This window comes from Oryx dammah, unplaced genomic scaffold, assembly GCF_014754425.2.
Source record: "Oryx dammah isolate SB20612 unplaced genomic scaffold, SCBI_Odam_1.1 HiC_scaffold_4, whole genome shotgun sequence".
Taxonomy (NCBI): domain Eukaryota; kingdom Metazoa; phylum Chordata; class Mammalia; order Artiodactyla; family Bovidae; genus Oryx; species Oryx dammah.
This window is the reverse complement of record NW_024070188.1, coordinates 32640564-32655955: the sequence shown is the minus strand read 5'-3', so window position 1 is coordinate 32655955 and position 15392 is coordinate 32640564. Positions and strand designations below refer to the sequence as shown.

Sequence of the window (15392 nt, the reverse complement as noted above, 5' to 3'; positions counted from 1 at the left end):
TCACAAAGAGTCAGACAGGAATGAAGTCACTTAGTACTAGTACTCATACTGCTGCTGCTGGCAAGTCACTTCAGTCGTGTCCGACTCTGTGCGACCCCATAGACAGCAGCCCACCAGGCTCCCCAGTCCCTGGGATTCTCCAGGCAAGAACACTGGAGTGGGTTGCCATTTCCTTCTCCAAGTACTCATAGGTTATGAAAACCCCAGATTTACAAAGCTGTTCTGTTCGACTTTAGTGACATTTCTTTTAGAATTATTCACTACCTGGGTCAGATGAGCAATCTTCCCAACTAAACTGTAAAGTTCTTGACAATAATTTGTTCCATAACACCAAGCAGGGCAATTGACTTATAACGTACTCAATGTATCTGTTGAGTTATATGACAGGCTCTAATTTTAGATTACCATTCATTTGAGAAGTGAGCATTAAATAAGGTACTGAGCTACCAAAAAATAACAACAAAAAACCTTGAATAATAATTTATTTGGGATTAATTTCTTACCACATATAGCAACAAGAATAATTAATATCAAGGAAAAAATATCCCTATGACATTCTTATGAAGCTGGAGTAATTTCCAAAACTACATTAAAATCTCATCTGTAACCAGGTGGCATTTCATTTCAAAAATAAGTTAAAAGAAACAGTTACTATAATACATAAAATCTGCATAATCTCATTAGGGTCACAAGTGACTCATGTGAAAAAACTGCACAGAAGATTATCCTGTTACAGACTTCTCAAAATGCTACATGAAAGATTTTTCAGTTCAAATAACTACAAACATGTGCTCATTTACTATTCTTTACAATTCAACTTTTTTTTTATACTGATTGAGATAACTCCCTTCAAGGAAGTGCCAATGTATTTTATGGAAACTAGGAAGTTGGCAAAGTGAAGTTGCTTAGTCGTGTCCGACTCTTTGCTACCCGTGAACTGTAGCCCACCAAGCTCCTCCGTCCATGGGATTCTCCAGGCAAGAATACTGGAGTGGGTTGCCATTTCCTTCTCCAGGGGATCTTCCCAACCCAGGAACTGAACCCAAGTCTCCCACATTGCAGGCAGACGCTTTAACCTCTGCACCACCAGGGAAGCCCTTAAATACAAGAATCCAAGTACTAACATCAAAGATTTCAAGGGAGGAAAGGAAGCCAGGAAGGAGGAAGAAGGGGGAGGAGGCGGGAGAGGCGGGACGAAAGGGGTGGCCTTACAGACATCTCCTGCCACCTACAGATACCCAGGCATTATAGGACTTTTCCCTGGGCTAGCAAAGGGAATACTACAGGTTTTATTTCTGTATTTCTAAAGTGGTATTTTTAGAACACTTAGAAATGATTTCTCAAGAACTTTCAGGTCTCCAACTTTAGGCTCTTGCAGTGATACAATTTGAAAACTTGGCTAATGTGCATATAGTACACATATCACAACATTTTTTGGAACTGCTGAAGAAATAAAGAGGCTGTATTTTCTAATAATGGTTCTTTCCTATTCTAAAAGTTTGCAATTTTGAATCTATGGACTGTTTTATGTAGCTACTTTGTAGTGGACTTCCTAACTGAAAGGAGTTGCCCGGTAGTAGTTGTAAACCAGGTTCAGAATCTTACCTCTCTCACTTTTATTACAGACCTCCAAAATGCCATAAAAATCTCTCTAATTTACTGAATTTATATAACCCCAGCTAAACCTTGCTTTCCTTAACAGAATAAAAGTTATCTGCAGTTACACAAACTATTTGAAAATTACTACACATCCAAACCTTTATTAAAAGAACCAAGTTAAGGGAATGGGAAGTATTATGACTGAATACAAAACCAACCTAATCATTTAAGGATCTGAAGCATTTGCAGACACCATATAAAAGTCTTGAAAACAAAGGCACCTGAAGATTTGGGCAGAAGGAGAAAGTCAATGTGTGCTTATAGTCCACATGAAAAAAATCTAGTGAATTATCCTAATTCTCGTACAAAATACCTAGAGAGGAAAAGTAGCCAGGAGATACTTCCTGTCATAATTTTAGTTCAAAAGCAATCTGAAATGACTCACCACAGAAGTATTATTTTATTAAATACTGTTCAGAATTAGAATAGAATACAAAGGAAGAAGGAAAAGGCTTGCCTGTACTATGGGATAAGAGTCAAACTTCTTAGAAAAACATGCAGAGCAATGAAACTGAATGAGGACAAAACAACTCTGTGCTCATGGGGTGTGGAAAAGTATGCTAGGGCTTAATGAGCATCTACCAACTACTAAGTGTAAAATCCTCTGCAGGATGCTTTAAATAAGCCATCTCATTTAATTAGCACAAGGTATATATCAGTATTTCCATTTCACAAAGAAACAAAGTTTCAGAGGTCAAGAAGTTGCAGGGTTTGGGGGCTGTGATTTGAACCCCACCTCCTATACAGTTCAATACCTTCTCAATTTAATTTAAAAAAAAAAAAAAAAACACCTGTTTCAGCTGATCCTTGAATGAGACACATGATGATATACCTACTAACATCTCTCAACAATAAAAACTTACATTAAGTTCAGCTTTTTTATCTTAGAGCCCTGTAACTTGTCTACAAGATCAACTTGTTCTATTTTTCACTTTCCTTTCCCTTTTATGAGAGACAATACGTTGGGAATAATTTATAATTTTTAATGTATACCGGGAAGTCCTAATGTATACCTTTAGATATCATGAATACAATTAGAAGTCCACCTACAAAATGAATCATCTTCCATGTTCCATATTTATCACCCTGCTACAAAAATAATTTATTTTCTAGTTTCAATTTTAATCGCATTTGCTTAACCATCTTTGTTCAGTGAGATATAATGTTTGCCCAGTTAAAACTTAATGATGGGTATATAATACTAGCAGAAAGCACTTCTAAAAAATTCTTTTACACATCCCTATGCTCAGACTAACTATACGAATATCACAGTTAAGTACAACACTAATATACCTATATTTTACCAGTACACATGGCATTGTTTTACATAAGATAGTTTTCAAAAATGTAATTACAGTGATTTACTCGTTCAAAAACATTTACAAAGCATCTAAGCACAAAGCACTGTACCACACAAGGAATATAAAGTGATGAATAAGACAAAATTCTTTCTTTCATTGGGCTTTCAGTCCAGCAGGGGAGACACATTATAAACCAGTAAATAAACACTATAAAATACAAAGTGCTATGAAGGAAATGATCATGATGCTGTGATAGAAATATGCAGAAAGGCCTACTTAGATTGGTCAGGAATTCCTTCCTAAAAATTAACAATGAAGCATATGGAGTCAGTCACATAGAAAGTCTACGGAAGAACATTTCAGGCAAAACAAACAGCATGTAGAAAAGCCTACTGGAAAGAATCCACTGCATTTGAGGAACTCAAAGAGAACCAATGTGGCTGAACCACAGTGAGCTAAGCAGGGTCAGACCACGCAGGTCTCATGAAAGAAGGCGTACATGCATGCTCAGTTGCTCAGTCATGTCCAATTCTTTGTGACCCCATGAAATGTACCCTGGCAGGCTCCTCTGCTCACGGGATTTTTCAGGCAAGAATACTAGAGTGGGTTGCCAATTTCTCCTCCAGGAAAGAAGGCAGGGCTTGGATTTTAATGGAAATTCAATAAAGAGGCACTGAAAAGTTGAAATACAAGGTTTAAACACAAAGAGGTAACAGCCAAATCATTTTTTAGAAGGTCACTATGGCTTCTGAGGAAAGAACAGAAGGTAGGGAAACAACAGAGGAATCAGGAAGACCAGTTAACAGGCTATTGCAGTATTCTAAACAAGAGGTTACAACTTTAACTAAAATGGTTTAGCAAGGTGGAAAGAAGTGGTGAGATTCAGAATGTATTCTCAAAGTGGAAATTATAGAACTTACTAATATACTCCAAGTTGAGGGTCAGTGAGAGAGATAAAGAGAAAAAATAATGACTAGTTTCTGGCTTACACAACTGAGAAGATACAGGTTCCAATGACTGAGATGAGAAAAACTGGAGAAAAGGCTTGAAAAGGAAATCAGAAGCAATATTTTGGATATGTCAACAGTTGAGATTCTCTGAGACTTCCAAGTGATGATGTAAATCAAGAACTGGACATTCAAATCTGAAGTTTCAAAGAAAGGTCTAATCTAGAGATAAGCCCTCAAGATAGGATATGATTTCAGGAAATCAATGATATTATTCATAAATTCAGGACACTAAAAAAGGAATGGGTAGGGTATTCTAGCCAAGCAATTGAATTTTAAGTATAACATGAGAAAAAACCTGGATTCAGGGAAGATCTAGAGGTCTAGAGATTCAGAAGTCTTTGTGTTCTAATTGAAGGCTTAATGATTTGAATTAGTCAGATCAAAGCAACATTAGAGACCTTAAAAGAGAAGTTAAACAAGGAGAAAAGCAGATGTTTCATCTAAAACAAATCTCCAGGGAATTCCTGGGTGGTCCAGTGGTTAGGACTCAGCTCTTTTACCGCCAGGTCTCAGGTTCAACCCCTGGTCAAGGAAATAAGATCCTGCAAGCAACACAGTGTGACAAAAACTTTTTTTTAAACCTCCGGTAAAATGACATGAAAAAGAAAAGAGCTTTCTGGAGAGCATTATAGACAAAATAGGGAGCCTAAATAAATACTACAATTCTTATAATCTAAACCAAAAATAAAAATCAAGTGTACTGTGAACTGCTCCTAACTGCAACTAACTGAACATACTGTCTGGGGTTGGGGGGGAGGTATCTGTATAATTATTACACTGTCAGCTCCTTAAGGACTGGGGTTTATTTATTACTGTATCACTAATGCCTATAATACTACATGGCACACTGCTGCTAAGTTGTTAAGTTGCTTCAGTCGTGTCCGACTCTGTGCAACCCCATAGATGGCAGCCCACCAGGCTCCCCCGTCCCTGGGACTCTCCAGGCAAGAATACTGGAGTGGGTTGCCATTTCCTTCTCCAATGCATGAAAGTAAAAAGTGAAAGTGAAGTCTCTCAGTCGTGTCTGACTTTGCGACCCCATGGACTGCAGCCTACCAGGCTCCTCCATCCATGGGATTTTCCAGGCAAGAGTACTGGAGTGGGTTGTCATTTCCTTTTCCAATGCATGAAAGTAAAAAGTGAAAGTGAAGTCACTCAGTGGTGTCCGACTTCGCGACCCCATGGACTGCAGCCTACCAGGCTCCTCCATCCATGGGATTTTCCAGCCAAGAGTACTGGAGTGGGCTGCCATTGCCTTCTCCGTGCTAAATACATGTTTGCTTATTACATGAATGAATCAATGAATAAAATGTATGCTTAAAGAAAATGAACTAAGACAAAAGTGTAAAAACAACTTAATACATAACAATATTTAATAAGAATGATTAAAGAACTTTTTTTAAGTTACAAATCCAGAGAAAGCAAAGACAGAGCTCTGAACTAAGACATGCTTTAATAGCTTATCCTATTGAAACTAAGTTGGTACTTGATAAAGAAAATGATGGAAATTACTGGATTATTGATACACCTTTCTTATTACTTACCAAGTAATTAGCCTAAAATTTAAGTAATCAAGTAAATCAAAATCTTCCACTTACGACGTATGAAAACACTGGCAGTATAAGACACTTTTCATCATGCAGTTAAATAAAAGAAACATAATGCTATATATGTCTTCTTAAAAGGGAGCACAGTATTTCTGGGAAAACAAGAGTTTTAGAAAATATAAAAGTATGGTTGTGTTTGGAAATACAGCAGATGCAACTTTCTTTAATGAAAGCATCAGGCAATATAAAATATCATACCTGCAAGCAAAGTACAGTGGAGTGGCTCCTGATACATTTGGTCTGTTAATATCAGCACCACTGTCCAGCAAGCACTGCACTGTCTGGGAAGAAAAGAAACAAAACTAAAGCCAGAGAAGTCAAATAAAGACAGTTACGACAATTTTAATCCACTTAATAAGGAAAGTTCTTACCACAACCCGAAGCTTTAAAGAAGAGTAGCAACATGACAATTATGATGGCTGAATAAATTACACTTTTTGTTAAGCTCCAAGTCTCAGGCACTACAAAGTACTTGTGGAATTATCAATGTAATGTAAATTGTGTTGACCTGGGAAGGTTCCAGAAAATCACTGACACATTAAGTAGGTACCAAAGACTTGAAATGTGGCCAGTACAACTGAGGAATGGAATTTTAAACTTTATTTTATTACAATTAAGTTTAAATAGCCACAGACGGCTAGTAAACTGGACAGTGCTGATCTAGATATCCGAATTTTTTGCCTCTAAAAATAAACAGTAGATAGCAGAGGCTCTAACATTCTCAAAATTCAAAGAGCATAATAATTAAAATACAAAATATTAAAAAGCTAAGAAGTCCTTTATTGTTCACAGTAGCCAATGCCAACTCAGTTTCTCTGATAGCCATTCACAATCTTGTCCCCTAAGCTCTACTTCTGCAATCATCTGAAGTGTACTAAGGGACACATTATCACGTGTCTATAGGATAACTAAACATGAATGGACAGACATTTAAGACAGAACTGAAGCAGGCTCTAACCTGAAAAACAAACAGAAAAAGGAAGAAAACTAAAGAAATAAAGGGAACCAAAGTAAATAGCAAAAAAAATTTAAAAAGCAACTAATACTCTTAAGACAGACTAGATACTATCCATGGGACACAAACAAGATTCTGGGGGAAAAATATTCAGAGAATAAGACATTAAAAATTTGATGAAAGAGTAAAAATTCAATGTATATATGCATGTGAAGCCACTTCAGTCCTGTCTGACTCTGCGACCCCATGGACTATATATAGCCCACCAGGCTCCTCTGTCCATGGGGTTCACTAGGCATGAATACTGAAGTGAGTTGCCATTTCCTTCTCCAGGGGATCCTGCCAACCCAGAGACAGAACTTGGGTCTCTTATGTCTCCTGCAGTGGCATGCAGGTTCTGTACCACTAGCACCACCTGAGAAGCTCAAAAATTCAATAGAAGTTTAGGAAATACAGTGTTGAAAAATTCTACAAGAATCAAAAAGACAAAGAAAACAGGAAAACCAGTAGAAAAATGACTGGAGAAACTAGCCAATCAATCCAAGGAGGCATGTTATAGAAACTGAGAATAAAGGAAATAAAGGAGGCAAGAGACCAAAAGGAAGTAATGAAGAAATAATGCCAAAAAAAATCTCCAAGAACTGAAGAACCCAAGTTGCTAGATTGAAAAGGCTCACCAGTACACAGCTTAATACATCAAAAGACCTACAACAAGGCATATCAAAGTAAAATTTCATAATACTGGGGATAATAAGATTCCAGAGATAAACAGAATTCAGATTGCCATTAAACTTTTCAAGAGCTACATGGAAATGTAAACCATGAAACACCCCCAAAATTGTAAAGTGAATGACTTTCAATGTAAAATTCCACAGCCAGCCACACTATCATTCAAATATAAGCTTTTAAATAAAAAACATGCTTAGCTATGTAAGACATCAAAAAATTTAACTTCAACACATCTGTTCTCAAGAAGCTACTGGAGGAGATACTCTCCTCCAAAACAAGGGAATGCAATATATCAAAATGGAAGATGTGGAATCTAGAATACTGAAGATCAAACACAGATGAGATTAAGAAATACTCAGGTTTAGAGAAAAACAATGGACATTATCTAATGATTTTGTCTTCGAAGAAACCAGTACTGAGAAAGATTTTGTGGGAGCATATAGGAAGAATTACTGATTTACATATATTGGATCATAGAAAAAGCAAGGAAAATTCAAAAAAAATATCTATTTCTGCTTCACTGACTACTCTAAAGCCTTTGACTGTGTGGATCACAATAAACTGTGGAAAATTATTAAAGAGACAGGAATACCAAGCCACCTTACCTGTCTCCTGAGAAACCTGTGTGCAGGTCAAGAAGCAACAGTTAGAACCGGACACAGAACAATGGACTGGCTCAAAGTTGGGAAAGGAGTACGTCAAGGCTATACATTGTCACCTTGCTTATTTAATGTATATGCACAGTACATCATGTGAAATGCTGGGCTTGATGAATCACAAGCTAGAATCAAAATTGCAGGAAGAAATATTAACAACCTCAGATATGCATTGATACCACTCTAATAGAAGAAAGGGAAGAGGAACTAAAGATGAAAACACTAGCTTAAAACTCAACTTTCAAAAAACTAAGATCATGGCATCTGTTCCCATCAGTTCATGTCAAATAGATGGGGAAAAAGTAGAAACAATGGCAGACTTTATTTTCTTGGGCTCCAAAACCACTGCAAACAGTGACCACAGCCACAAAATTAAAAGATGTTTGCTCCTTGGAAGAAAACCTATGACAATCCTAGGCAGTGTATTAAATAGCAAAGACATCACTTTGCCAACAAAGGTCCATATAGTCAAAGCTATGGATTTTCCAGTAGTCACATACAGATGCTAGAAATGAACCATAAAGAAGGCTGAGCACTGAAGAATCAATGCTTTTGAACTGTGGTGCTGGAGAAGACTCTTGAGAGTCCCCTGGACAGTAAGATCAAATCAGTCAATTCTAAAGGAAATCAATCCTGAATATTCATTGGGAGGACTAATGCTAAAGCTCTAATACTTGACCACCTGATGCAAAGAGCCAACTCACTGGAAAACACTGATGCTGAGAAAGATTGAAATTAGGAGGAGAAGGGGGCAACATAGGATGAGATGGTTAGATGGTATCACTGACTCAATGGACATGAGTTTGAGCAAACTCCAGGAGAAGGTGAAGGACAAAGAAGCTTGGCATGCTGCAGTCTACAGGGTAGCAAAAAGTTGGACATGACTTAGTGACTAAACAACAACTGATTCACACACCAAAAACAAAAACAAAAACTGAACAAAGTTAATAGTTATCCTAGAGAAAATGTTATTGTATTACACTACTTTGCTCAGCAGTAAACAATATTTACTGAACTATATACAACAAAGGAGATCAGTCCTGGGTGTTCATTGGAAGGACTGATGTTGAAGCTGAAAGAAACTCCCAATACTTTGGCCACCTGATGCAAAGAGCTGACTCATTTGAAAAGACCCTGATGCTGGGAAAGATGGGGAAGACAGAGGATGAGATGGTTGGATGGCATCACTGACGTAATGGACATGGGTTTGGGTGGACTCCAGGAGATGGTGATGGACAGGGAGGCCTGGTGTGCTGCAGTTCATGGCGTCGCAAAGAGTCGGACACGACTGAGCGACTGAACTGAATATTGTCTCACAAAACTTTGATATAATTAATTTTAGAAATGGGAAGATACTGCATGGGAAGAGGATTTAAATTAGTTAAATCCTCACTCACTATAACAAGAAATGATTCAGTGATATCTAAAAGTCATAAATTAAGAAAGAACAATAGAAGAATATTATGTGGAAATAGATACAAGAAGAGAAGCTAAAAGAATTGAAAATTGTTGCCTAGTGATCATGAATTGAGAAAGAAGGGTATTTAAGGGAGTATAATTTTTTATTATAAAGATTTTGATAAAAAATATTTTAAGAGAAAAGTTATTCATATATTATCGCTATTTGAATTTACTTCTATTTCAGGAGGAATTCAAAAATCTATGTAATAGCAACATTATTATATTAAACTTTATTATCAGCTATACAATTGTGAAACTCAGGAGGAGTGGTCAAGAACAACTCTCAAATATAAGAAAATAAACACTTAGGTTATTATTTTATAAGGCAAGGCCCACTTGAACCTTTTGATCATGGTTTTTGCCTTCTTGACCTCTGACCGAGAAGCTGTGTTTGTGTGATCCAAATCCGAAGTGAGACAGATAGCAGCAATAATGTTCACTGACTATTACAGAAAGTATATAGACAATAAGCCATCTCTCAAAAGGCACAGAAGAGATGAAGTCAATTACATCAAAAACACATATTAATATTCAATTGAGATGCAGCAACCAGAGAGGAGTTGAAATAAAGTAATTAACAAAACATATTATGCATTCATAAAAATTATATAACAGCTAAAAGTATACAATGATATATTAATACAAATAACCTTAGCATGTGCTTGGACACTGTGCTTAATAAGCATTTATCATTTCATTTATTGCATCCTGTGGGGAAGCTGATATTTTTCTCTCCAGTTTTACAAGTAGGAAACTCAGTCTCAAAGGGGTCAAGTAATATGCACCCCAATACACAAATAAACAGGGGAGCAGGGATTAAAACATAAGTCCATGGTCATAACCACTAGACAATTCACCAAAAAAACAGAAATTCTAATTTTTCTAAATTCAGAATAGTAAACAGAATTATGGTTAATCTGGAATATCTTCTTAAATTACATTAATTATAGATGATCTAATAGTTCCCTATAAAGCTTGACTCTTTCTACTTAAGAGTCAAGCTCAAGGACCAACGTAAGTTATTTGTGTTTAGCTTTTAAATAATGCCATTTCTAAATCCACACAGTTTTCATATTATTTCTGCATTTTTAAAAATTATACTGTAGAGTTCACAGTAAAATAAACTAGCCATTAAACTAACATATTCCTCTACAAAGCAGTAAGACAAACTTCAGGCAAATCATAGCAAGAAAGTATGATGCACAAGATGAACTGTACTACGTTTCTATCATATCCTTGTACATAGTAAATATTCTACAAATACATTAAAAATTCTGTTCTTAAGAAAGGAAAACACTTGATTAAGAAAGAAGGAAAAAACTTATCCACCATTTTCTTTTATATTCATAAATCTTTCTGCTTTTCTAACAAAATTATCCCAATTAAGAGCCTCAAAATACACAACTATTAAAAGAAATATATATTTTCTAAAAGCTTCAATAGATCCCATGTAGATGAAATGTTGCCTGAAGACAAGGAGAAAAACCCACTTCCCTCAGGGTAAGAATAAAAAAATACATAAAGGGATTTGAAGGTAAAAGAAAAAAAACTGCCTTGCAGCACTGAAATGAGTGAAAAGTCATCAATCTTCGTAATTAAAAAAAAAAGTTCGAAGATTTCTTTTTGTAAAAGCTCTGTAACAGAAGGAGAAAGGATAATGCAGAATTCAATTATTGATTAAATTACATAATAAAAGGAGCAAGAAAGTCACATAACTTAAAAGTTTGTTTTTTTTTTTAATTTCCAGTCTATGTTAAACTACCTATATGTATAATGACTCTAAAACAAGGAATATTCAGTTAGAGGAAACTCTTGAGTATTTATTAAATTAAAAATATAAAAGGTCTTGAACAAACAATACTACTTAAGGATTCTAAATTATACAGAAGCACAAGGCAAAACATAATTGAAGAGAATTCTGGATTCAGCTACTAAAATCCCCAAGAAGTTTTCAGTAACAGACAAACAAATCAGATACAATCCTTTATAAGAATGAGCACTATCAACATACACTTCTCTTAAAAGTTACAAAAGAAAAAAAAATACAAACATTCAGAAATGGAAAGAAAATGGCAGAAGAATACTGGTTGCAAAGATTTTGCATTTGAATAGTCCATTCTCCCTTATATCAAAAATTGCAAAGTTTGTATGTGCTAGTAGGGGGGGACCATTAGATGCAAGAGTCCCAGCACTGAACAAAATGGACAAACATCTGCCTTCATAAGTTTACATTCTCATGGGAAAGGAAAACAAAGGGACATAAGAAATAAAATATGTAGTGTGCTAGACAGTGATTTAGTGCTATCAGAAAAACTGATAGGATTCTCTACGGCAGATCTGGATTCAATTTGTTTTAGCAAATTTCTCATCCCTAAGCCCCTACACACAAATACTTCTGTGAAAACTGCACTGCATCTGTTTAAAAGACTACAAGCCGTGAAGTCCAAAAAAAAAAAATCATTGTAATTTACAACTGTCGTAAGTTCCCATTTTCAAAATTTCATGGCTTCTCATTTACTTGCAAAAATTAAGTTTAGCAGCTTACAATTTAGTAAAGGTAAAAATGTAAAGGTATAGTAACATAAATATCTGTGACTGACAGCTGATTACCTACATCTTTCAAGTTAACATAACAATTTCAAGAACTACACTGAACTGAAATCATTTTATGTATCTAATATAGGTCAGGAAAACGTGCTTTTTAAATAATTCGGAACTTCAAATTTCCTGTCCAGCCCTCTTCCCTTTAAAACAACAACAACATCACACTATTCTCCTATTCCTAGGTAATCTACAATGGGAGTCTTCCTCCTTACAGAGTAAGAAACTGCTGGGAAGGAATCCTGAAAGAAAAGCATTGAAAGGGGATTTGCATATGGCCTTCAAGAAATCCATAAAAAGAAACTACACTTTCAACAGACTTCATGACCTTTCAAGTGATAAAACAACATCCTGAGTGGAAAACTAATGTGCAAACCTAATGTTTGGGTCAATCTCAAAAGTCATTTAATTAAAGGCAGCGACTAACCAAGACCACCTGTGCCCAATAAGCTGATAAATTACAAAGCAAGAAATCCAAGGCAGTTCTACTTTATCAATGTCAACTCTCTGAACAACAATGATCAAAGTAAAAAGGAACAGATACTCAATATTAAACCATAAGTAAAAATTTGAGTTGCTCTATTATCATTACTAAAGAAATGATAATCAAAAATCAAAAAAAGCATCTTTCATCTCTTATGAAAAGTAATTCTGATGACAGGACAGCAATGCACAAACAACTTATATACTAAATAAAATGGCCAACTTACTAATCAGTGACTGGTTTACACAGGTCTTCTCTAGAAACCTGTCCACCTAAGCCTATTGAGACTTTGAATCCATATGTAATATCGAGCAAAAATCAGTATTATCCAGTTGTGTTAGGAAAAAAACCACAGTAACAGAACTTTCTATTATATCCTCACATTTCTCAGAAGTGATGCAAGGAAAATTCTAACATCAGAATAAATAAAATTACTCTGAACCTAAAAACACACTCTGAAATGTTAAGTACATCTACCATTGTGCCTCAAGGCTGAATTCAGTTAATGTTTTTGCAAAAGCTTTCAATTAAGTTTGCATGGCTGTCCTATAATTCTCTGGATGAAAAGCGTGGAAGCTGGCTAAAAATTTCAAGAGAGCTGATTGAACGTAAGTGAACTGTTCCGTAACAAGCCTACAATTTTAGGGAAAAAAAAAAGTGCAGTCAGTTCTATTAAAGATCATCTACTCTAAGCATAGTTCAACTATCATTTCATATTGCTTGTGAACCTTCATATCACTGTATAAATTTAGCACTATAAAGTTTATTCTGATAAAAATAAAATTTCTTTTTTAAGTGAACTGAAATTAGTCCAAAAACTAATCCTTCTATATACTCTGACTTACATAAAATTGAGACTGAACCAACTGACAGTTCTCCAGAGTTTCTAAATCCAAGTTATTCCAGGAAAACAGTAATCAACCATTTGTGGCAATTAAACATGTCAATAAATCTTAAAGACCTAAAGACAATGAAAAAAGTTATCAAAAAGTAAGTTCAACTCATTGTCAAAAAAATTGGAGTCAATTATACATATATCTTGCCCACAGACAGAGGAGCCTGGCAGGCTACAGTCCATGGGGTCACAGAGTCAGACACAACTCAGCAACTACATCTTTACAACAATATTAGTTTTTTTACTATACTTCTAAAAATGAGATTAAAAATCAAACAACACACTGGACCTAGCTTACTGCACAAGAGTAAATGAATTAAAGAGTTCAGGTAGTGATCCCTGTACTGTTTGTACAGATTCATATCCTCAATAATAATGGCAATAATAGTACCAATACTGTCATTACTCTCAAGTGTCTTCCAAAGTGTTCACAACACTTTCTTTAATTATGTAATCAGTAGACAGAATATACCTTAGGAGATAGATAAGGACAGAAGAAGAAAAATGTTGCCAGACTATATAGTAAGCCAGATGAATAATCAAATTCTCAAATGATTTTCTATTTGAAATCAATATCCACAGACAATACAATAATTCTGGTACTGTATAGCTCCCCTTCATGGATCACAGCCTGTCTTGATGAAGGGGCTGGTGTAACTTAATAAAGTGAAGAGCCATGCCATGCAGGGCCACCAGACAGACAGGTCATAGTGGAGAGTTCTGACAAAATGTGGTCCACTGGAGCAGGGAATGGCAAACCATTCCAGTATTCTAGCCTCAAGAACCATGTGAACAGTATGAAAAGGCAAAAAGATACAACACCAGAAGATGAGTTACCCAGGTCAAGAGGTGTCTAATATGCTACTAGGGAAAAGTAGAGGGCAATTAATAATAGCTCTAGAAAGAATGAAGTAGTTGGGCCAAGGTGGAAATGATGCTCAGTTGTAGATGTGTTGAAAGTGAAGTCTGATACTGTAAAGAAGACTATTGCATACGAACACAGAATGATACGTTTATGAATCAAGGCAAAGAGCTGACACATTGGAAAAGACCCTGATGCTGGGAAAGATTGATGGCAGAAGAAGGGGACACCAGAGGAAGAGATGGTTGATGGTATCACTGACTCAATGAACATCAGTTTGAGCAAACTCAGGGAGATAGTGAAGAACAGGGAAGCCTGGCATGCTGCAGTTCATGGGGTTGCAAAGAGTCAGACATGAATTAGCAACTGAATAAATTAGATGTGGTCAAGCAGAAGATGACAAGAGCGGACATCTACATCTTAGGAATCAGTGAACTAAAATGGACAGGAATGGACAAATTTAATTCATTTGACCATTATATCTACTACTGTGGGCAAGAATCCCTTAGAAGAAATGGAGTAGCCCTTATAGTCAACAAAAAAGTCCAAAATGCAGTACTTGGGTGCAATCTAAAAAATGACAGAATGGTCTCCGTTCATTTCTAAGGGAAACAATTCAACATCACAGTAATTCAAGTCTATGCCTCAACCACTGATGCCAAAGAAGTTGAAATAGACTAGTTCTATTAAAATTTACAAGACCTTCTAGAACTAACACCACAAAAAGGTGTGCTTTTCATCAGAGGGGATTGGAAAGCAAAGGTAGGAAGTCAATAGATACCTGGCAAGTTTGGTCTTACAAAAAGAAGCAGGTCAAATATTAAGTGAGTTTGGTCAAGAGAATACACTGGTCACAGGAACCACCCTCTTCCAACAACACAAGAGACAACTCTACACATGGACATCACCAAATGGTCAATATTAAAATCAGACTGACTATATTCTTTGCAGCCAAAGATGGAGAAGCTCTATAAAGTCAGTAAAAACAAGACCTGGAGCTGACTGTGGCTCAGATCATCAGCTCCTTATTGCAAAATTCAGGCTTAAATTGAAGTAAGTAGGGAAAACCAGTAGGTCATTCAGGTATAATCATCTCCCTTATGATTATATAGTGGAGATGACAAACAGATTCAAAGGATTACATCCAGTAGCCTGAACAACTATGGACAGAA

The 15392-nt window shown here is 35.9% G+C and overlaps 1 protein-coding gene across 4 annotated transcripts in view; it reads right to left on the bottom strand.

The window, feature by feature from the left end:
* HACE1 (HECT domain and ankyrin repeat containing E3 ubiquitin protein ligase 1) overlaps positions 1-15392 on the bottom strand; it is a 101480-nt gene that overhangs the window by 66335 nt on the left and 19753 nt on the right. For 3 of the 4 annotated variants that reach the window (XM_040239114.1, XM_040239116.1, XM_040239115.1), the window contains exon 6: positions 5776-5858. The exons of the other annotated variant lie outside the window; for it this stretch is intronic. In XM_040239114.1, the coding sequence (XP_040095048.1) occupies positions 5776-5858 (83 nt within the window). The remainder of the gene's footprint in view (positions 1-5775; positions 5859-15392) is intronic. 4 annotated transcript variants of the gene reach the window in all.